This window comes from Puntigrus tetrazona, chromosome 5 (assembly GCF_018831695.1).
Source record: "Puntigrus tetrazona isolate hp1 chromosome 5, ASM1883169v1, whole genome shotgun sequence".
Classification (NCBI taxonomy): domain Eukaryota; kingdom Metazoa; phylum Chordata; class Actinopteri; order Cypriniformes; family Cyprinidae; genus Puntigrus; species Puntigrus tetrazona.
Window position 1 is genome coordinate 18,914,562 of NC_056703.1, and position 23,576 is coordinate 18,938,137.

The 23,576-nt window shown below is 37.1% G+C and overlaps 3 protein-coding genes across 6 annotated transcripts; 1 reads left to right on the forward strand and 2 right to left on the reverse strand.

The window, feature by feature from the left end:
- Window positions 1-121: 121 nt before the first annotated feature.
- On the forward strand, window positions 122-6,954 carry pomt1 (protein-O-mannosyltransferase 1). The gene is made up of 19 exons (XM_043240126.1): window positions 122-393; window positions 501-620; window positions 711-817; window positions 897-947; window positions 1,690-1,836; window positions 1,921-2,026; window positions 2,208-2,267; window positions 2,399-2,492; window positions 2,574-2,729; window positions 3,600-3,730; window positions 3,825-3,920; window positions 4,107-4,199; window positions 4,426-4,522; window positions 4,605-4,697; window positions 4,981-5,199; window positions 5,279-5,392; window positions 5,486-5,612; window positions 5,759-5,936; window positions 6,445-6,954. The coding sequence occupies exons 2-19, from the start codon at window positions 502-504 to the stop codon at window positions 6,617-6,619; spliced, it is 2,163 nt and encodes a 720-aa protein (XP_043096061.1). The 5' UTR covers window positions 122-393; window position 501; the 3' UTR covers window positions 6,620-6,954.
- ccdc180 (coiled-coil domain containing 180) lies at window positions 6,866-18,020 on the reverse strand. The gene is given in 38 exon segments (XM_043240124.1): window positions 6,866-7,246; window positions 7,389-7,530; window positions 7,638-7,740; window positions 8,245-8,356; window positions 8,848-8,985; window positions 9,208-9,368; window positions 9,815-9,959; window positions 10,049-10,118; window positions 10,197-10,280; window positions 10,487-10,595; window positions 10,711-10,775; window positions 10,993-11,180; window positions 11,267-11,353; window positions 11,424-11,522; window positions 11,611-11,688; window positions 11,690-11,728; window positions 11,792-11,936; window positions 12,037-12,183; window positions 12,258-12,438; window positions 13,005-13,180; window positions 13,491-13,678; window positions 13,748-13,872; window positions 13,947-13,989; window positions 14,072-14,198; window positions 14,330-14,445; window positions 14,578-14,751; window positions 14,833-14,952; window positions 15,043-15,131; window positions 15,218-15,297; window positions 15,388-15,507; window positions 15,672-15,835; window positions 15,918-16,013; window positions 16,095-16,205; window positions 16,291-16,419; window positions 16,520-16,629; window positions 17,384-17,463; window positions 17,551-17,681; window positions 17,795-18,020. Coding segments are annotated over 38 exon segments (4,467 nt in total). The 5' UTR covers window positions 17,855-18,020; the 3' UTR covers window positions 6,866-7,111.
- A 118-nt stretch (window positions 18,021-18,138) lies between these two features.
- On the reverse strand, window positions 18,139-23,404 carry card9 (caspase recruitment domain family, member 9). 4 transcript variants are annotated; one of them, XM_043239798.1, is made up of 12 exons: window positions 23,091-23,403; window positions 22,786-22,923; window positions 21,690-22,015; window positions 20,820-20,999; window positions 20,594-20,737; window positions 20,161-20,286; window positions 19,573-19,761; window positions 19,355-19,390; window positions 19,152-19,200; window positions 19,004-19,047; window positions 18,849-18,928; window positions 18,139-18,707 (listed from the first exon to the last, which is right to left on the reverse strand). In XM_043239798.1, the coding sequence occupies exons 1-12, from the start codon at window positions 23,290-23,292 to the stop codon at window positions 18,614-18,616; spliced, it is 1,608 nt and encodes a 535-aa protein (XP_043095733.1). In that variant the 5' UTR covers window positions 23,293-23,403; the 3' UTR covers window positions 18,139-18,613. The 4 variants fall into 4 exon arrangements, with proteins under 4 accessions (XP_043095733.1, XP_043095732.1, XP_043095731.1 ...); XM_043239797.1 differs by having other exon boundaries at window positions 19,152-19,233; XM_043239796.1 differs by having other exon boundaries at window positions 18,849-19,047; window positions 23,091-23,404.
- Between the last annotated feature and the right edge of the window lie 172 nt (window positions 23,405-23,576).

Below are 23,576 nucleotides of genomic sequence, written 5' to 3' on the forward strand. Positions count from 1 at the left end.
TTCAATTAAATGACACTTCATATATTTTTTAGTATTTGCTTTACGTGTCCAGATACTTTCTCGTGTTTATAACAAAGGGATTCATCTAAGTGCAGGAATGTTTGAACTTTTATTTTGAAATATGGGCTATACTGGCCGGAAACACTAGAGCGCACACGCGCTACGTTCCGTCGGTTTATTTACTTGTTTAAGTATTTTTTAAGACGAAGACTAAAGCCGTGGCTTACGCCAGAGACACGGCTGTGTATTTTATTAATGAAGTCGAGTTTTAGCGATGGTCGGTATTCACTGCGTTTTGCGGGAGACGCAGCACATGTTCTCAAGAAGGCAGCAGCGTTCACCTATGATTGCGTAACTCTCGAGAAATTCACAACTACATCTAACCGAATCAAGGTAAACAGATTACACGTATTTGCATGACACGCGCCTTTGTATATGCAAATAAAACCCAAAAGTGAATATGCAAGGTATGTAGTAATAACGGTATGAATGGATGGCAGCATGCAGTGTGTGAAACTGCCCATCAGTGTGGCAGTGAAGATCAATCTGCTGCTGGTGGCGGTCACACTCTCAGCTCTCCTGACCAGACTCTATGGCATTCACTTTCCTAAAGCTGTGGTGTAAGTATTTTTCCAGATTGTCATTTTTTCATACATGTGTATATTCTTTTAGTGTTGTCGATTATGTATCATGTTTGTACGCTGCTACAGGTTTGATGAGGTATATTATGGACAGTTCCTGTCTCTGTACATGAAGCAAGTGTTTTTCATTGATGAGAGTGGTCCGCCTTTTGGCCACATGATACTAGCTTTAGGAGGTGAGGAGGTTTTTGTTGTTTTATTCATGAAGTAAGACTACTAATTATATCTACTAATGCATATTATTGGTCTTTGCAGCGTATTTAGGAGGATTTGACGGCAACTTTGTTTGGAACAGAATAGGAGCAGGTGATCATCTCATACAGGTTTATGTTGGGTTGACGTAGCCAAATAACTTTTCATGCCAGTGTTTCTAGATAAACTATTGTAGTGCCACTTAGTAGATTGGGGCATGGACCACCTGTTAGATATTGTGTCGCATTTTAAATGTGGTTTAATACATTACATAGAGTAGTATATTAATGTAAGTACCTGCTTTCACTTCAAAGCCATTAAAATAATCATCATTCGTACACAAAGTCAGAGCTATAAATTGCATTTATTTTATTCTTTAAATATGAGACGAACAGCGAAATATTTGAAAAATCATTAGTATAATCATTATTCGTGCACCGTGTCGTTTTGTATTTTTATTTTACCTTTAATATGAGATAAACAGTGAAATATTTCAATTTTGAATTCATATTTTCAGACTTTTTTACACGCCCAAGAATCACTAGTGAGATAAGAGTCCTTGAGTATTTATGCTACAAAACGAGCCACTAGAGCAAACAAAAACCATTATGATACAGTCTTTCAGGCTGTTCCGACTAATGCAGTCAGCGATCAAAAACGGAAATGAATGATTTTCAGTGTGCCAGCAACGTTTACATTGCATCAAGCTACATGACACACTAAGACTTACAAGACCTCAAACGGTCGTGAATGTTCAGGCAAGGCTGCTCAAAACAACGTTTCAACTTTCCTTTAATCTTATACAACATAGGCATAAGTGATTGCATTACTCGTACTGATTTTGGGTCTGTTGTAGAATACACCAGTAATGTTCCTGTTTGGAGCCTTCGGGTGATACCGGCCCTCGCTGGCTCTTTCTGTATACCTCTTGCTTATCTTCTGGTGGTGGAGCTCGGATGTTCCCATTCCACAGCGCTGGGGGCCTGTGTGCTCCTCCTCATGGGTGAGCGCTCAGCATATCTTTTTCAACTCATTCCCTAATGATGTCTGTTACTTCAGGTTAAATAGGTTTGTTTCATTTTTGCAGAAAACTCCTTGATTGTGCAATCACGCTTCATGCTGTTGGAGTCTGTTCTTATCTTTTTCCTGCTGTTAGCTGTACTGTCTTACCTCCGCTTCCACAAAGCACACAAGTAAGATATCCGTTTTGTCGGTCTCGGGTCTGGATAGTTCTCATTTGTAAGTCGCTTTTGTTGAAAGCGTTTGCTAAACGACTGAAAGTAAATGGATCGTCTTGTAAGCCTTCTGTGACTGTAATGCTGTTTGCAACAGCTTGATGGTCATATATGTGTCATGTGCTTTCTCTTCTTTCAGTTCATCTTTTAGGTGGTTTTGGCTTGTGACCTGTGGGGTCAGTTGTGCATGCGGAATTGGGTACGTCTGGTCATAAAAAGTTTTTTGAACTTTTGGGAATCGCCACTAATGCTTTCTTAAGAAAGTGCACGCATGCAGTTTAACTTGCTCTGTATATAATATTAAAGTAGTGCCAAATGCTTGTTTTTCAGGGTAAAGTACATGGGTGTTTTCACATACTTTTTACTGCTTGGCCTGGCAGCTGTACACACCTGGCATGTCATTGGAGACAGAACCTTAAGCCATGTGAGTTTTAGTTACCAAACGCTGTTGGGTTTAAGAGCGTTATGAATTTGCACGTTATGATTTTGTGATCTGTGTGAAAAGGGCAAAGTTGTGGTGCAGATTCTGGTTCGCTTCCTGGCTCTTGTGGTGTTACCCGTCATCATGTACCTTGGATTTTTCTATGTCCACCTTACCCTGTTGTATCGCAGTGGACCACATGACCAGATGATGAGCAGTGCTTTTCAAGCAAGTCTAGAGGTATTGATCAGTTTCTTGAAAGTACAAAAGTTTGTGGTTAGTGATGTTATGTCTAATTCCCACCAAGGCAGCATTTAGTTGATCACTGTGTAGTAAAACAGCAATATTGTTTAACAGTATTACAAATTTTTTTATTTAAAGGTTTTTTATTTTATTTTAATATGTAAAATGAACAATTGGCAGCCATTACTCCACTGTCACGTCAACCTTTAGAAATCACTCATAAATATTTCTGAAAACAACTGGGCTGTTTATTATTTATTTGTAAACAGTGTTATGTATATATTATTTTATTTTATTCACTATCACAGTTGAACAATTTCCTTGCTTAATAACAGTTTCTTTAACCCCCAGTTATGATTCTCTTTTAACTTTAGGCATTAAAGTGCGCTATCCAAATATACATTTTTATAATTCACAAAAACATTTAGTAACATTATTTTAATGTACCCTTTCAATGGTATTGCAATGTTTGAAATGGGTATCAAACGATGAATTTTGTCATTTCAGTTTTTCAGTTGATGTATGATTATTAAAGCTTGACAGGGAAAAAATCAACTAAGAAAGCTTTCTGTGTCAGGTCAGACTGTTGTCATATTTTAATCTATTACTTTTCCTACATAACTTTTTAACAAAAAAAGTGGTAAAAGATCTGTTTAGAGGACCTTTCCAAAGATATATAGTTTGTAATGATTGGTTTGGGATTTAATTGTAACGTAGTGAAGTGAACGCAGGTGTCCCATTGACAAGAGGTTAAAAAGAAACATTACTGAAACCATACTTTTTAATAGTAATGTGAATAATATATTTAAACAAATTTGGTTTAATGCAGTGTAATGATCCTGGTATTCTGGTATTTCTCGTATAAAGGGCGGTCTAGCTCGGATCACTCAGGGGCAGCCTTTGGATGTTGCTTTCGGCTCACAGGTCACTCTCCGCACCGTGTCCAGTAAACCTGTTCCCTGCTGGCTTCACTCCCACAAGGCTAACTATCCAGTCAGGTGAGACATCGGGATCAAGCTGTTGGTTAAACGTGACGTAATCCCAATCGACTGTATCTTCAGGCTGATCTTTCCTAATTATCTCTGTTTAAAGGTATGAAAATGGCCGTGGTAGCTCCCACCAGCAGCAGGTGACCTGCTATCCTTTTAAAGATGTCAACAACTGGTGGATTATTAAAGACCCTGGGCGGTATGTTAATTTAAAGCATAAAAAAAAACTGCTAAACATTCACTGACATAATCAGTTCAGCTAATTTTAGTTTATGGGTTTATGAGCATTACTAAATACAAATTTGTGAACTTCATGTGACTCGTATGTGGGCTACAGCTAAAAGCTTTACATAAATTGTATTGTAAATGTAATTGTCCACCCCAGGCACAGTCTCGTGGTCAGCAGCCCCCCCAGACCTGTGAGACATGGCAATATTATCCAGCTGCTGCATGGAATGACCTCTCGCTACCTAAACACGTAATGTAACTTCACCATCATTCGATTTGTTAAAGTTACATTTCATATTAAATGAGATGTAAATAAATGAAATTAAATAATTTTTTATCAACAGTAATGTCAATTAATTATTTTGATATTTCATTACCAATTCATAATTATTATAACACTGATGACCATGTTTAATGTTTGTTGTAATCTGTTTAAAACTGTAGTAGCAATAACCTAACTGTGCTTTGTTTTCAAGACATGATGTTGCAGCCCCCATGAGTCCTCACTCACAGGAAGTGACTGGCTACATTGACTTTAATGTGTCTATGCCAGCTCAGAATCTGTGGAGAGTGATACGAGCTAAGACCCATAAGTCTCCTGTTTGTTTTTTAGTAGGATTTTTTTAAATGATACCTTCTTTTCATTGCTCTGTAGGACATAGTGAACCGAGAGTCCGATAGAGAGATCTGGAAAACGATTTTATCAGAGGTGCGACTAGTCCACGTGAACACTTCAGCTGTTTTAAAGGTTTGTATGTTAGTTCAGTTTGTACGAAAAATAAAAGGCATAATAATACATCTTCCAGTGTTTCCGGACCTGTGTGACTGTCTGTCTTTCCGAAAAAGATGTTGTTTTGAAGAATGTTTGGAACGAAACAACCCTGGAGCCCAAAAAATCCTGAGACATTTCCCAAAACATCTTTTATGTTCCACAGAAGAAAGTCAGTCATATAGCTTTAGAACAAAATGAGGGTGATGACAAAATATGCTTTTAAAAGAGTTATTTACACCGGTTCTGTAATGTTTTGCAGCTCAGTGGAGCGTCTCTGCCGGAGTGGGGTTTCAAACAGCTGGAGGTGGTTGGGGATAAGATTTATAAAGGCTACCAGCAGAGCGGCGTCTGGAACGTGGAGGAGCATCGCTATGGCAGAAGTCAGGAGCAGAAGGAAAGGGAGCTGGAGTTGAAATCACCTACACACAGCGACATCAAGAGAAACCTCACTTTTATGGCCAAATTTCTTGAGCTGCAGGTGAATATTAAATATGAATAATGGTCCTGATGCCATCAGAACAGCCATTTAGAGCTGGTGTTGTGTGTTTGAGAAACAGTGGAAGATGCTGACAGTAAAGAATGAAGAGTCTGAGCACAAATACAGCTCTTCACCTCTTGAATGGATCACAATGGACACCAACATTGCCTACTGGCTTCATCCTTCAAGTAATGTATGTCAGCATCTTTAATGGTTTTTCTTTCACGTCTTTGCGTTTAATACAATGAATACGGGGCTAATCTAATCATTTCTATTTTTAATACAGGCACAAATTCAGCTGATCGGGAATATTGTCAATTGGGCCATTGCAAACCTTTCCCTAGTTGTTTACTGTCTTATGTTTCTGACCTACTTACTAAGACGACGGAGGAAGGTTGAAGATATTCCTCAAGGTTTGTGCCTGGAAGTACTGCCACATGATTTGATGCATCATTCATGTTCGTCACACAGTGAGGGAGACGTTGCAGAAAGAAGTTCAGTATTGGGGATAGACGCTATTCTGTAACATTAACTGTCCCTGCTTTTTCTGGTTTCTTAGACTCTTGGGAACAGCTGATTTTGGCTGGTGTGATTTGTTTTGGAGGCTGGGCAGTGAACTACCTGCCGTTCTTCTTAATGGAGAAGACACTGTTTCTGTATCACTATCTTCCGGCACTTACCTTCAAGATCCTGCAGACACCCATAGTCATAGAGCACCTGTACATCCATGTATTGAGGTAAGAGTTCTAAGTTCTGTCTGAAAATCATCGGTGTGTTTGGGGTTGGTAAGATTTTTAATGTTTTAAAAAAAGTTATTTTGCTCACCAATCATCAAAACAGTGCAAACAGTAAAAATGTGAAAAACATTGTTCAGCAGTCGTCATTCGTAGTCACACGGTGCTTCAGAAATCATTCTGATATGGTCATTTGCTGCTCAAGAAATATTGCTTATTGTTCTAACAGTTCAAACTTAAAACAGTTGTGCTGCTTTAATATTTGTGAGGAAAAATTGTACATTTTTTCAAGGATTCCTTGATAATAATAAAAAAAAAAAAATCTACTTCTGGTTAAAAATAGTTAATTTAATGCATTCTTGGTGAATACAAGTATTGATTGGTTTAAAAAAAAAAATGTAGGGACTAACTCGAGAATCATGGCGTATGTAAATGAAACCTGTACCTTTTGTCACTCCAGAGTGAGTCGCACGTCTGCGTTCTATGATCTGTATGTCGTGTTGTTTCTCAGATCCCCAGCTCAAAGGAAAGCATTTGGTGGTGTTATTCTGGCGGTCCTTTGTTCAGTATACATGTCCTACCACAACCTGAGTCCTCTGACCTACGGCCAGCCAGCATTATCGTCAGACGAGCTTGCTGCACTGCGCTGGAGAGAGAGTTGGGATATTCTCCTAAGAAAACGCTGAAATCCATTTGTTTCTTTTTGCTCTCCAGAGATCTGTGAAATACAGTTTCTAGGGTCTAGTACCCAAATTTAAAAATGTGAAAAGCTCTTTAATGAGAAATTATGCTGCTCAACCTCAAAACTCCAAACCAAATGGACTGTAAAGCACTATGTAGTGCTTAATTTATCATGCTCTTATGTTTACATATTCTGTTTGTATGTCAATTTTATTGTTTTAGGGACTTGTACAACTAATAAGATGAGTTGCTTTTATTAGAATTCACTTTTATTTAATCCTTGCTAAACACTAACCAATTAAACTTGAAAATAAGGAATAAACATTTTTTTATATCAGACTTTGTGTTGGCCTATTCATAGCAGCCATTGAATCCAACAACATGGAACAGAATAGCGTGTAAATGCTGAGTTAGCACAAGTGTAGTTTAGTGTCCTTTCTCTTTGAGGGTGTTTAATGCCTCGGATTAGATTGTCAGTGTCCATAAATGTCTCGTGGTCATTCAGAGTTGAGTGAAGCGAGGGTTTTTAGCTGACTCTGCCAGTGGTCATGCCACTCCTGAAGCTCTCTTTCCTGAGCATCATGCTCTCGCTGGGCTTTGAACAACTCCTCCTGAACCCTTTGTCCATAGTTCTGGGGGAAGATTAACGGATGCACTTTTATATATGTGTGTGTGTATATAGATACAGATATATATATTTTTATTTAGAACATTCTTCAGCCACGTTTAAAAAAAGAACAAATTGTAAATCCGACTTATTTAAAATGAACTTACCTCATGCACCGCGTCTCGTTCCTCAATGGCCTTAAGATGCCCTAGTGTGGTTTTAGCAGTTGTGATGGTGGCTGTTTCCTGAGATTGTTTATGAAATGAGCTGCCATCAGTGAATCCAAAATAACAAATGCCTGACCACGTTCTACAAAACAACACATGCAATTCAGCATTCATCATTCCTAAGTAATGTCCCATATACTATACAAAAATGGTGCTTGAAAGACATCTATTTTGAGTATATTTGCACACCTGCTGCCTTTCTGCATTAGAGTACTGCTACTCTCTTCCAGCAAATGGTCAGTTTGTGTTTGGCGGATGAGTGCAGTAATATTTGCTTTCTTTTGTTCAGCATCTGCTTTTCCAAAAGACATTCAGGTTCGAATCAGTAAATGAATGATTATTGTAAGAAGTGTTGCAGGAAAATTGCAAGCAACATTTTGCACTATTGTGTTACTCGTAAGGACAATAACAAGTTTCATTGTTACTTTTTATACAAAGTATGTTTTTTAAAGTTTTTTTTGCCACATTCATAAATCTGTCAAGATAGGTCTCAGTGTCTACATAATTATTATACTATTTTATAGCTATATTGCATAGGGAAAAAAGAGTTCCTTCTTTTTTTTGTCCTTGGCTGATAACAGGCCTGATAAGGTTTATCAGGCCTGTTATCAGCATTGTAATAAAATTGTGCATAAATTCAATATATACTATTTTTTTCAGTAAACACATTAAAATGGCCTATTTCCTATAATTGTATTCATTTTGCTTATGCAAACACCAACACTGATTGTAGCCATATCATGTAACCTTGATTCTGGCACCATCTACATTTCTATCCAATAATTCATAAACTTACGTCCCACCTGAACCTCATGAATGGTTATGAGGTTATCGAACTGGAAGAGTAAGGTCTCCGCCAATCTGGCAAGAGCAGTAACAAATTCTTCTGCATTTTTGAGAGCGTAGGCCTGTCCAGAAAGAAGTAGACCAAGTTTAACGTTTGTGATTAAAAAAAAAAAAAAAAAAAAAATCAATAAAAGCAGAAATTTCTTGAGTTAAAGGGAAACTCCACCCCAAAGTGAAAATGTTGACATTAGTCACTTAACCCAAATTCATTCCAAATCTGTAAGACACTATTTAAGATATTTTGGATGAAAACCAGAAGGCTTTTGACTGTCCCACTAAATGCCATACAATTATCACTGTCAAGGTACAGAAAAGAACAGACATTGTCAGAGTAGTCCATCAACGGTTCAACCATAACGGTGCAGATTTGTTGAATGAAGTCATCATTTTTGTTTTCTTTCCGTACAAAAAGTATTGTTTCAAAATCTCATCCATTGTGTTTGAAAATCGGACAAAGCATTTACAAGTTTTGGACCAACATGGGGGTAAGTGATTAATGGCAAAATGTTCATTTTGGGTTGAAGTAACCCACTTAAAGCACCAAGTTTGTAACCTGAGCTTCCTGTCTGGTATTCTGGACGTCTTGTCTCTGCTTTGTCTGTCTCTCCTCCTCAGCCAGCACCAGTTGTTTTAGTTCAGTCTCACAGGCCGGATGGCTCAGACGCACACGCAACTGACCCCTGTGTTCCCTCTACGACAGCAGGCCACAAAATAGGACAAACCTGGTGACCTATTCTTTACGAGGTTCATGTGTGCAACACTTTGCAAACATCTGAAGTAGATAACAGTACTCTTTCACTGTGACAGTTTAGTGCCTTCTTCCTCAGAGTGACTACAAGGGAGGAACTTGATAGGTCAGGATGACAGAATAATTTCCTCTGCTCTCACCATTGTTCTGCATTTGTTCACGTACCCTCTTTTGTTCACTCTGCTGCTGAGTTAGTTGAAACCGGTGTTGAATTTCTGTCATGTTTTGCATCAACTCCTCAAGGTATTGATCTCTTAGTTTAGAAAAAAGCTTCTCTGGTACACTGCACAGAAACTCTTCAATTGTCTTCAACTGCAGCTGAAATTCTACACAGAGCGAAAAGTGTAACATATTAATAAATATTAGAAATGCACATTGTTTTGTTTTGTAACCAGATCCCTGTTATTCTTTGTACTGAAATTTAAAAATATTGTATTTTGCCTGTCCATCATTATCTTTTCCAAACCTGTATGAGTATTTTTCTTCTGTTAAACATATCGATATTTTGAAGAACAGCTGAACTGACATTCATAATATGAGAAAAATACTAAGGATGTCAATAGCGTCCAGATGGGTTTGGTCTTGTCCAAAATGCCTTTAATCAGAAGAAAAACATTCATACAGGTTTAGATCAACTTGAGGGTGATTAAATAATGGCAGAAACAGTGACATTTGACATCAGACTTAACAAGTGAATGGTATCGTCACACATATTGCATTGTAACCGGTTTGCCTATTTTTTTGGACATTTTGGGCCATTTCATGGGTTAACCTTGCAGACAGCTGTTGTGGTAATCATGTGACTGGCTCTGGTAGATAAGAAGTCTTTTGTGTATCTCCTCTGCACACTGATCAAATGTCTCCTGCAGTTGTTCAGGACGAGTGATAGGTCGGCGCTCTTTCTTCTTATAGAACTCCTGATGGTGACACACAGCTCAGTCCAAAATCAACAGTTTTAACACCTTATTTGTATGAAACAGATTGACCTAATATTTTTTCACCGTACCTCTGCCACCAGGAGCAGAATATCATTGGCTTTCCACAGAATACTGGTTATTGAAGCTTTAAAGGCAACACTGGGAAATGCAAAAATGATATTAATATAACAAAAAAAAAGAAAAGATATAGAAAAAACAGCCAGCAAATGCACTGACCTGTCCTGCTGCTCTTCAGGTTTTGAGCCAAAAATAAGGAACTTTTTATCAAAGCGGTTGGGTTTGGAGAATCTTCTGACAGAACTGACAGAAATGTTTGAAAAAAAAGGTATAAAACGTTCTGTATCATAAATGTCCATTTTAAATGATCACTAAATGGATCTATTATAGATCATTTTCTATGTGGTACAATTTTTTTAAATGATCATAATACTATATTACTACATTACCACCAGGAGAAAGAGACAGCCACTTCTCTAATAGTATTTCCTAAATTTGAAATGTCAAACCTCTGGGCAGTCATCGACTCCACTGACTTTCCGCGCAGAGTCTCTATTCCAGACTGACTGGGGCTCTTTCCTGACCTCCAGTCGGATCCATGAGGGGAGTTTAACCTTGCTGAAGATATTTACAAGAAACCACAAAATCTAGTCACAGATGTGTGTAAATAGGCAAACTACTAACCACACAACAGTCATATTACTGTAAATTATGAGGACACAAACAATCCAACCTGCTGAAGAGCGTCTTTCTATTGGGTCAAGGTTTGCCTCCTTAAGATCTTGAGCTTTGCCTACCCTGTTAGCAGGAAACAAAAATTTCATGAATAATAGTTAATTTCCTCTTTTTTTTTTTACCTAGATATCACGTGTTCCTGTTTGAAGGCATTACAAATACTCGCCCACAACAGAAGCAATGATGCAAATGAACCGAATGAAAAAGTGAATCACTTGAGTGAAACTGAGTCACTTATGTCGACAATGTTGGTGAACATTTTAAATCTGAAGACACTGACTTGAGCAGGCCTTTGATAACCCCCAGAGCCGCATCATCCATGAAGGGCACTCCAATGCGGCTAGGACAGAGCAGGCCGTCTCCATCTGGACTGCCTGTTTTTTCCTGCATACGTGACCTAGGACGAGCTGCAACCGCAAAAGCCCCCTGAAGCGGAGTCTGTGGTCGGGGGACAGCCATAGAGGCATCCTATAAAAATATATCAAACTATTATCATCAGTCTTTAGGGATTACATTGGAATATGCCTGCAGCATCAGAATGTGTAATGCCATACCAAGAAGCAGTCAAGGTACTGACACCTCTTCTTTAGCTCCTCCATCAAAGAAGTTGTTGAACTGGTCAACTCCACTACGGTTACAATCTACAATACAAGTTGTTTTCTGCAGGCCAGTATTACAGTGGTATAAATGTGAAACTAATGAAGTACTTACCTTCTTATTGGAGCTGGGTTGGTCATACATAGCAGTCATTTCCTTTAAATTACTCAGCATGTTGTCAATCGACTTTTTCTGCATATTACTCTTAAAAGCCTGGGCAGACAAATACAAATTCAACAACTTATGAACAGCAGAAAGAGAAACGGAAATGAAATAAGACTAAATTATATAATTAAAGTACCTCGCCTCTTATCTGGACCCGTGTATTTATAAAAATCTGCTGCATTTTTTCAAGAAACTTCAGATCGATGGCGAGAAAACTGGAATTTTTCCTCAAACTTCCTGAGTATATCCTTGGCCTGAAAAAAAATGGATTCTCACTCTCACTGTAAATAATTGATTCTTTAATAATAAATATCTACCTGCTCCAGACACTTTGTTTCTCTTTCTTCCATGTCCTGTATTATGGCCCATTCTGCAGAATCAATGCGCTTGTCCATTTTTTCCAGATGTGAATGAAAAACTTCGATTTCTTGGGGTGTAAAATTCCCACCCTCAGAAAACAATCTTGTGAAAACACATCAATGATCAGTGATCTATTAAAATTTCATAAACAAACTCCCTGTAAAACACAGAGAGAAACATTGAGACAATGTCAATGACATACTTGAAAGATCTCATTATCTGAACGTTTGAGTCCTTAAGGGCCTCCAATCTGAACTCCGTCTTCTGTCTTAAGTCTCTTTGTAGAGTCTGGATGACGCTGATGTGCTTGTTCAGGTTGGTTTGAAGCGAGGTACGAATTGTATTTATCCTGTAAATAAAAATGGCCAGAATAAGTGTGAGATCGTGATTACCACTATACATTATTTGTTTTCATTCATTTACTTTTCGGAATTAATGGCAAAGGTAAAATCTTTCTCTCTATTGTAGATTTGCATTAGGAAGTCTTCTGTCAGTTTATTTTGCTGAATCTGTAACTCCTGTACTTCTGTCCGGCAGTCTTCTAGGACTTCCAGTATTCCCTTGCAGTGTCGATCCATGCGTTCTCGGTGAAGCACCAGTTCAGCTGGCCACGTAATAAACAGAGTTATGAAATGTCAGATTGCAACATTTTACTTCTCTTTTGTTAAAAAAGTATGCTTAACTGTACCGAATGTACACTAATAGTGTACTTCAAAAAAAGGAACATATATAAGAATGTGCTTATAATATTAACGAAATAAAAGGCCACTTAATGAGAGCACTTTTTACATTTACTTTGTCATAACGCATAATAATTCCAACGTGTGTACAAACATACTAAAGCTCACTTGATTTTAATTTAAATTTTAGTGTGTTTTTCAATATTCAATTTAGAGAAAATATACTTTGAAAGTACTAAACAACTTTGTTATTACAAATGCTTAATTAAAAGTTTCAATAAAAATTAAATTACATTAAATGCTTATGAGTAAATTCAACAGCACATCTTGATTGTACCATTTTATGATGATTTTCACATCTGAAAATTACATTCAGTTATTATTATTATTATCCCTGTGAAGTAGTCTTTTTAAATGTATGCTAAAGCATGCTTGTTTTTCACACGGCTGTTACACTTCTCCAAGTGAGTAAAATGGTGAGAGGACAAACCTGCTCTGACGTTGTGAATGTCCATCTCTATTCTTGCAGCACGAGGTTGGTGGAGCTGTAGACGTAGTTCCAGCTCAGCTTTCAGCTTCTCTTTCTTGGTCTCCACAAAAGTTACAGTGCTGGTTAGAGTACTATGAAACCTCTCTTCCAGATGGCTGAAAAATTTCTGTCTTACACTATGATGGAACAACAAAACAAAGGTTTTTCGATATTCTTTTTTTTTCTTAGTTAACCACAAAAAAAAAACTTAATATAAAGCAAACTGAAAGAACCACAAGAAGAAGTAAATTATATAAATGAGAACATGGATTTTTGTTTATTGCACAATTTTGATTTCAGATTGAAACACTTTAGCTTCTGGTTTTTGGTTTGTTGATTGTGTACATTGTTTTTGAACAAATCAGAGGAAAAACACAGAATAGACATCACTATGATCAAACAAAGCATTATTCCATTTTACTCATTTCATTTCTACTGTACACTTACTCTTGTAGCAGTTCAACAATGAGAACCTTTGGGTAGAAAACTAGCTTGGTTTCCTTAAGGTCTGTCTGCTGTTCCTCATCGTGGGTAGTGTAAAACCCATAGCAGTTGTACACATTTCCTTTTGCAGTACTGAGAGTTTCTTTGGTTTGAGAGACTGAAAATTCTAAACTCATACAATCTTGGTCATCCTACAGAAATATATGACATCTTTTAGAATATTGAAGTAGAAACAAAATAAAAGAGGTACGTGTCATTACCATTGTACTGGATGAGCTGAATGTTGAGCTTCCTTGATTGCTGAAACATGACTTTCGTGCGCCTCTGTGCTTGACCTCAAATTCTGCCTCCAATCTTTCAGTTTTAATATTTGTCACGCTTTGACCTGAATAAACATGATAATGGGTGGTGCAGAGGTAACAGAAAAATACAGTTTATTGGTGTTAGTTTTCAACTCACCAAGTTTAAGAGAGGGATAAAGCTGGCAAAACTCCTTTGAGTCCTGTCATAAAAAACAGTCATTTTTAGCAATGTTTGTCTTTAAACCAACAGAGATACTGGCATTGTTCTGGTTGAACATTTACCTGGCCATAAATCTCCTTGACATGAAAGAAGTTGCTCACAGAATGACTGTATGCATGTAATTCCTGCAAGACTAACGATGGGTAGGACTCCACAATTTCAGCTTCCTCTTTATAAATGTTCATATACCTTAAAAACGATTTAAAAAAATGATTAACTAAAAAGCCCAGGTATTCATTATTTTGTTGTTTTTTTCTTTGTATAGTGAAGTTCACATTTTGAACAAAAAAACACTTCTCAATGAAATCTTAATGTGTTACCCATTCTTAACCTCTTCCAAATAGCCTAGTGTCTTCTTTAAAGAGGCGTTCAGAGCTTCATCTGTGCTTTCCTGCCTGAGTTTGTCCAGCATCATATCCAGCTGGGCCTCTTTCCGCTGCAGTGTGAGACATTTGACAGCTTATATCCATGTTCAAACATGTCAAGGTGTGAAATGTTACAAAATACTGCAACAAAATACAGCAAAAAAGCATTACTTGTAATCCATAAACAGTTAACACAATCTTGCCTGGTTCTCTAGTTCCTGGACTTGACTGAGGGACGCCAGTGCACTTTGTAGTTGATGTTCTCTGTTCAACATGCCTGCAGAGTGGTTTTCCCACAGCTGAGCTACCCCACGCATAAACTTCAACAGGCACTTACTGTCATAAGCTGCGGTTTTGGTTAAACACTCAAAAGCTTTCTGTAAAAACGTTGAAGATTTAAGTAACACAATATAAAAGTAGAGAGGTTTCATTTAAAGCATTGAGGAAACAAAACTTACATCAAGTTTTTCTAAATAGACCTCAGTTTGTGACTGGTGCTGGCCAATGAGAGGTAGTATCTCCACATTAACAATATTCTGTATTTCGTCTGAAGTGAATCCGTATGAGGACACCTCTATCTGTGAGTAAAGAATATTGTTACCTTGCATTGTTACATTATTGGGAATATATTTACATTTACAAATGTGAAAGCAAAAGTTATTTCTTACCTTAAAGAGATCAACCTCTGCCAAACATACTTGCCAGTTGTTCTCGAAGCTTTTATGAAGTTTGTCCATTGTGGCAATGTGAATACAATCTGAAGAAATAGAAGACAGTGCGCAAAATCACAAAGACTACCATTGTATAATCGTGGGTTACTGTAATGAGAACCACATTTCTGACCGATTTGCTCATTGATGGCAGAAAGTGCTGAATACCACTCTGCAACTGATGACTTTGAGATTCTTGGAGGAATCATGTCTCTTGATATGGGCAGAAAATGTATGTTAATATTACATGTTAACTAACAATCAGTGAGGAAATGACGTGTAAAACAATGTTTAATTTCTCACCTAATCCTTTCCAGCGTTTGGATGCGTTCATCTCTCTGTATTTTCTGATCTGACTTCAAAGTGCTCAGAGTATCTTGAATGTTTTTGGGGTTCTGAATTTGAGGGCTGTTCATAAAACCTCTGCAGGAAGAACATAAATATGTTGTACCTTGTAGATAATATTATTCCCCTGTACAGTATTCTGGTTGCCCTGGTAGGATTATTAACTAACATAACATAACTAACAAAAACTACAAACAATATGGCATTATCTTTCTGTCTATCTTTCTTCACATCAGACCAACCTGAACCGGGTAACTGCGTCATTAAGTTTTATTTGTTTCCAATCTTGGAGCTTTTCCTCCCATCTCAGCCTTTGGGAAATATCCATCTGCAAATGTTTCTCCATCAAATTCAAGCACAGTTTGGCCAAAGCACGTTGATTTGCCAGCAGAGCTTGGTTTATCATCTGTGGAAAATATGGATTCTTGACAAAAGAAAAAAACTACTGAAAAAATACAAATACATATTTTTCATGCATAATATACTACCATGGCTTCACTGTCGATCAGTCTGTGGACGTCACATGGCATCAAAAAACTGATTTTCTCCAGCTTAGTGGTGGACCTTCTCAATAACGCTGAAATCTAGAGAAAGAAAGACAAATAGGCAGTGTACTACTCTACTGACTCTGGGAAAACATGCTTTATGTAATATAGACCTCATACCATAGCTTTTCTCTCAGATTCGTATTTGGTGTATATTTCATCTAGCTCTTTAATCCACTTTCTTTTCAAGGAAGATTCATAGCAGACTTTGTTCCAGATCTCATGCATGTCCTTAATAAGACAAAGAATGATTAACAGTTGAGTGATCCTAAACACAATTACAAATACAAAATTGTATATGACATTTGGTCCTAACCTGATAGCTGTGTGCTGTCAAATCAGAGGTGTTTTCTATCTTTTGCATAAGGTTTTCAATATTGTCATTATGCTCTGAAAATCTGAGAAGGACATCCTTTCCTCTCTGTCTGAATAACGGTTCAAAAACCTAGATGAAGAAATATCTCAATTTAAGGCACCTTTCAGATATATATATATATATATATATATATATATATATTATAATAAATATTAGATAGGGTGTGTACCACACTGATGCTGGAGAGTTCTGTCTGCAATTGACAAACAGCTTCGTTGTGATCCCTTCGCCTTTTCTCTGCAAGACGATCAATGATGTCTGAGTTTTTCTTCTCTGGAACTACAAACAAAACAGAATCACAATATTTTTTTGTCAATTTTATATCATACAGTATATTTATTGTTAAACAGATTTAGCAAAAATGCCTTATGAGTTTTACTTATTGAGTTTGTCTTTATAGTTTCTTTGATTGAAAAATGTTTAATTAAGAAGATTTAATTGAAGATTTTTTAAATTATTATTACCTTAAATAAACAAGTAGCCAGGACTCATTGACTGTAAAGACATTCATAATGTTGCTAATTTCTTTTTTTCTAACAATCCTGAAAAAGCATTAGGGTTTCTACAAAAATATTAAGCAGCAACAACTGTTTTCTAAATAGATATTAGGATGTGTTCGTCTGTTGGGTTAGGAAATAAAAATTAGAATGGAGTAATGCTGCTGAAAATCAGCTTTGACATCACAGAAATGGTACTTCAAAATATTTTCAAATAGAAAAAGGTTATTTTAAATGTTAATAGTTTTTTACATTATTACTGTTTGAGCAAATAAATGCAGCCTTGGTGAGCATAAGAGACTTCATTCAAAAACATTTTAAGAAATCTTGCATTACAAAAAGTGAACAAGCATTACAAAACATATTCCTATGCAGTGTCCTTGTTGTTGACATGCACTAGTACTAAAATTGTGAGTAAATTATGCATAATTACAAGCATGTTGATCATTATTATTACTCACTCCTTAATGATTACACTGTAGCAAAAATGCCTTGAAAGAAAAGACTCTACTTTGCAAACAATTATCAGTCCTCACCAACAGTGTCTGGAAGACCCCAAACCTCCTCACTATCATCCCGGCCCTCATTTCTTTTTCCACCAGAGTAAAGTGTGTTCCTATCAAAACGGGCACTTTTAATGAGCATTCATGTTTTTAAATTCTAATCAAACTTCGCATCTTGAGCAGCGGCAGCGGGATCGTACTGTGTGGCGATGTTGGACGTCCCATTGAGCCGCTGCGACGCAGAGTCTGCCGCGTCCTCACTGAGAAGACAGTCGCCCTCGTCTCCGACGCGCGTCCTCCGGGAGTCAAAGAGAGCCAGAGACAACTGAACCTGAGCACGAACCACGATTTTGCGTCCAAAAATTACCCGCAATATTACAAACATCAACAACGTGTAAACACGCACCTTTTATCGTTCAGAAACTATGAGTGCAAGAACATTACCTGAGCGTCAAACATGTGCCGATAAACTTTACCACTGGGAAGCACGCGCGTGTCTACCATCGTAGCCGAGGAGTGACGTGCTTATGTTTCGGTCAAAATAAAACTGTATCGAAATCACTGCTTAGTTATAGGAAGGTTGGTCCATCAGAAGTGTTTTCAACACAGTTGTCTAAGTAATATTATTTCTAATTCGTGGGAGCGTTCACTCGGGCCTGCCCAGCCTCAGCGTTTTCTCGTTGCTATGGCAGCCACGCAGGTGACGCAGGAGTCAAGTGGTATGTTCTGTCCAATCAAATTTCCAATTCAAACGAAGAAAAAAAAAAACCCTCAATACATATTTTGTCAAACATTTTTTAGTTTTATTGTTTTGCCCTTGATTAAAAAAAACTGTTATAATTATTATAATTTCACAAAAAAGTTTATAGAAAAATGATCGCATTCACATCAGTTCATATAGTATAATTCATGAGCTTAAATGAGAAACATGAGATAACTATCAGACTTTTAAGTTCAGTGAATATTTTTTGAATATGTTAATTTTTAAATCAAACTGCACATACCTTCAAAGCTTTCACAATTTTTCCCATGAGAACAAGATTTACATAAAATCACATTTCATATTTATTATATATTAATAGATAAGACTCAATACAAGTGATTGAGTGGACATACTTTGACAGTGAACACTATGGTACTGATATGATGTTAATCCAGTTTTATGCGTCACTGGGTGCAGAACAATGTTGGATTGTTATTAAATTGAATTTTAATATGCCTTCCAAGAAGGCCAGAATTTGTATCCTTGTCCAAAGCTGTATGTCACATCCCGTCTGTGTCACTCCCAGTAGTGTTGTCCAGTATGCTCTGCACACTCTCTTTGTCTGTGAATTTTTTGGTTCTCAAAGCACGTTTCCTGTGCAAAAGCCAGCATTAGCAGTATAGCTTAAAAACAAATCATTCCATTTCATTAAAATCTGAAATAGTAGCTCAGCTGCAGTGGCTAATTCCAATGGTTAAACTGTTGTCATGAAAGAATACAAATAAAAAAACCAACCTCCTATAATGAAAGTTGCATTTTCCTTTAAGTTTGCAATTAGCTGATATGTCCTCCTCAGAGAACATCCTCTCAGAACACTGCAAACATGAAATATGCACAAAAAATGAAGCCATTATCACTATATGAATGCATTCCACAAGAAACATACCTACATTGTACTCTCCAGATGTCTGGCTCTGTGACTCTTCACTCATATCTGTGTGACAGAGCAGGAGCAATGTTTTAGAAACATACATATATATACATATATATAATTTATTTATTTATTTTTTGCATGAGATCTGAGGGAGAAAATGTTACCCTTTTCACCCCTTTCCCTGGACTCTTCCTCACTAGTCTGACTTTTCATCTGTGGACAAAATGCAAGCAACCCTGTTGATGACTAAAAAGAGTACAAACCAAATGCAACTTAAGATGATAAAGAAACCATTATCTGATCTTCTGATCTCAAATTTCTTATCTCTGATATTCGCAATTAAATGTTTGATATAGAGTTTAATTACCTCGAATGAACTCAGCAAGGAGCTTTCTTCTGAATTCTGAGGGAATAAAACGCATCACATACTATTCATACTCCTCGTTTTACACCACTACCCAGTGATCATGGATTTTGTGACTATACGTGCTTACATCACAACAGGAAGTGCTTAAACTTAATAATGACTCATCAATTCCATTCACTCTGGTCACTCTCTGTAGTATAAATTTCAAATGTACATACCACTTGGATTGGGTTTTTCTGTTTGCGAATCTTTGACTGAAGAGCAAGAACTTCTCCTTGAGTTCGAAACAGTTGGACTTGAAGTTCATCAAAACGCTCTCCCATCTCCCGGATCTGTTTGCGATACAGGTCTTTGTCTTGGAGATTTTTGGAGTTCTCCAAATGGTACTCTTCTCTCGTACAAATGGCCTATTAAAAGGGCATCGCCATACAACTGTTGCGGTCAATGTGATACAATAGATGCACTGAATAAATCTGAATAAAGACTGGCTTTTTTTTTTCATCTGATGCAGATGTGACCAAACCTTTTTTCCACGAACTTCCAAAAATCAAACTACTTTGAGGGCCATGGGCCAAATTAAGTTATAAGTTGTATATATAATATATATAGGTTTAAAATGAAGATATGCTTTATTGTTTTTTGTCTCTTCTGAAATGGATTGTGCTGGGCCGAATCAAAACTTGCCACAGGGCAACTATGGTCTGCATGCCCTTGTTAGCACATCGCTAATCTAATGTAAAATGAGCATAAAGTTCACCACATTATGTTGCTGAATGCTTTGTTATAGAAAGAGGAAAGTGGGATACCTTGTCTCTTTCTTTGATGACTTCTTCCAGCTGTTTCAGAATGTCTTCCATTCGGTCACGGTACATTTTGGAGTCCTTTTTTAGCATTATGCACTTCAGTTCTAACTCATCCTTGTCCTCTCGATACTTGTATTTAAAAACAGAATTATATATATATATATATATATATATATATATATATATATATATATATATATATATATATATATATATATATATATATATATTCATATAATTTATATCAAAAATAAATATATTTAATATATATTAACATATTTTTCTTAAATGTATATGTGTGTGTGTGTATTTATACATAAGAAATATACACAGCACAAACATATATATTTTGACATTTATATACACATATATCCATAACAAAAACTGCAGTAACATTTACTTTAAACCCAGTCTGCAAAGGTTAAACAGAGGCTACCTTATCACGCAGCTCTTCTGCGTCATGCAGGTCTCTCTTTAGATTGTAGAGATCATTCACCAGCTCCTGGTATTGTGCCTGACTTTGTTGCTTGAATTCCTCTAATGACTGCGAATCAAGTTTTTCATGCTTCAGAGTTTGGACCTGTGTCAGTGAATTGTGCGTATTAGGCATTCTCGTTCATATTTGAATCAGTGTTGTTTATTAAGGCTTTATTAAGATTTACCTTGGAAGCGCTTTCGAGCTCTTGTATGTGAGCTGTAAGGAGGTCATTTTCTCTCTGCATCTGCCAGATCAGTTCAGGACTTGGCCTCTGCTCCATGGCATTCTTCAAGGTTATCGTTTTTTTCCGTTGGATCTTTGAGTCACTTTCTGCATTCATTAAGCAGTGTTTCAATTTCTCAATCTTACAGAAAACAGGAAATACGGAAAGAGAAAATACATTTTAAAAGAAAAGATAGTTTTTTAACAAACAACAACAACAAAAAGATGGATAAATTAAAGTCATGTGATATAACTTGTTAGCCATTTAGCTTTTAAATGCTGGTGATTGTGGGCTTCAACATTCAAAACATTGTTCATTTGTTAAAGGGTTAGTTCACCCAAAAGTGAAAATCCTGTCATCAATTACTGTCCCTCGCGAGGCTTCGTTGTCAATATTTTTGGAACACAAATTACAATATTTTTGATGCCTGAGACCTCCCTGACACTATATAGACAGTAATGCAACTGTAATCTTTCCAGGTCCAGAAATGTACGTGCAATAGCATTGCTGTCTCTGGAGGGTCAGAGTTTTCAGATTTTATCAAAAATATCATAATTTGTGTCCCGAAGATGAATGAAGGTGGTACAGGTTTGAAACTACATGACAGAATTTAAATTTCTTGGGTGAACTAATCCTTTAAGATTATAAAATGTGTAAGATTTATAAACTTTAGTTTGTTGTTTCTGCAGCAATTAATGGTATCTTTGCCGAGGCAGTCGGAATGATGAAATTTACGGTTAAAATTACAGTTATCATTTCTTATCTCTTTTGTGGTGAACTATGAGCCAGTCCTGTCTTTGAAAGGTTTTCCCTGCTGGACTGACTGATCACCTCGAGCTGCAGGTCTCTGTTGCACATGAGTGCGCAGTTCTTGTCCTCGCTTAGTCGGGTCAGATCGTGCATCAAGCGGTAATTCTCGTCTCTCAGTTTCCGCGCCTCCTCGCACATGCGCTCTCGCTCCTCTCGGATGCGCTGCACGCGGTCTTGCTGTTTGTGCAGCTCGCTCTCACACAGCTGCAGCTGGCGGATGGTGTCGAGCTGCTCCGCCGCCTGCGCAGACACTTCGAGTCGCTTCCTCCGTTCGTCCTGTGCCAGCTTCTGTAGGCGAGAGACCTCGCTCATGAGGAACTGAGTGAGGCCACATTCACCGGCTGTGTCTGGGTGAAAAGACAAAAAGAATTCTCTAAACCAGAGGTTACAGAGGTTTATTCTCTAAACCTACGGAACCCATAGAAATGATAGTAAAGAGGCACATCATTTCTAGGTGTGCTTGTATATAGGCTATAAAAGCCTTTTTTAAATCACAATAATGTGTTTATTTAATCTAGAATAGTAACTTTATATTAATAAATTTTATTAAACAGTTCCTTTCAAATGTAATTAACAGAGAGGCCTTCCAAGTCTTGTCTGACCTCTGACCTGACCTCAGCTGATTCAGATTCATTCAAAAAACATTTTTCCTTTGAGTAAGTAATTTGCAAATCATCAAAAACTGCTTCTTCTTTTTTTTTTTACTGCATAAATGTGTGTAATATGCAGTGCTGGGTAGATGACTATTTTTAAATTAGATTTAGATTATAATTTAATTCATTATTTGTCATAATGTCATAATATCAATATTGTGACATGGATTAAACATTACATTACTGAAGGTTTTTACAAACTGGGGTTCATGATAGGATAATATATAATGAAACTACAAAGATGTAAAAACCCTGGTAATCTATACATTGCATAAACAAAATGTAACATATCCTCTCTAAGATATCATAACATATCCTTTTAGTACCTCCAGAGACCCCATGATTAACAACTCCTGATAGCATGTTCTCATAGCTTATTGGCATAAAAGATGAGGCTAAAGTATTTTTGTTAAACATACTAAAAAGTATACTAAACAACTAAGAATTAAAAATATACTACTTACCAATAAGTACAGAGAAGACCCTAGCAGGCTCTTTGCCGGTAATTTTGCGGTAGACATCTGGGTAATCTAGCTCCAAACTCTCTAGAAATGCCACATGTCCTTTGAGGCCAGTTCTTTGTAATATGTCCAGCAGCACTCCTATAAGCCAATAAACATTCCCGAACCATATAAATATCTAGATACTACTTAAGAGAACCCTTAGAAAATAAGGTACAAGGCTTCAGATAATGCAGTAGCCGTTTCATTCAACAATATTTTCTACATATTTAATGTTTGAAACAGTTAGGCGTCCTAAAAACACTTACCAACTTTTCTACGTCTGATAACCAGGCTGGGGTCGTTGTAGATCTGTTCTTCATCCTCACTGCTCAGCACTTTGCATTGTCTCAGATAAGGTGTTATCCTTGAGGGCTCAATGGTCTTGATGAGAAGCATTCTGTAGTCTTCCAGTCGTGCCCAGCACTCATCATCCTCCTCCACCTCAAAACCCCCTGGGCCATCAAACATGACTGACACTAGCTCTTTGGTAGCTTAAAATAGTTGTTTGGTTGCGAGTTTTAAAGCTAAATGCACATTACCCATTCAGCTCGCCTGTAAACTCAAAAAGGAAATGAAGTTCACTGAGCACGGTGGTGACATAAGTTCCCTTTTTCCAGCTGTCATTGCATTTTTTTTTTATTTCCCTCTATTTCACAATAAATCGTTAAGCTGCAACACGGTCTCTGTGGTATTTGGCCACAGAATGAGTGTATAATGAGTACACAAATTTCTGAAGAAAACGGTTAACTTTT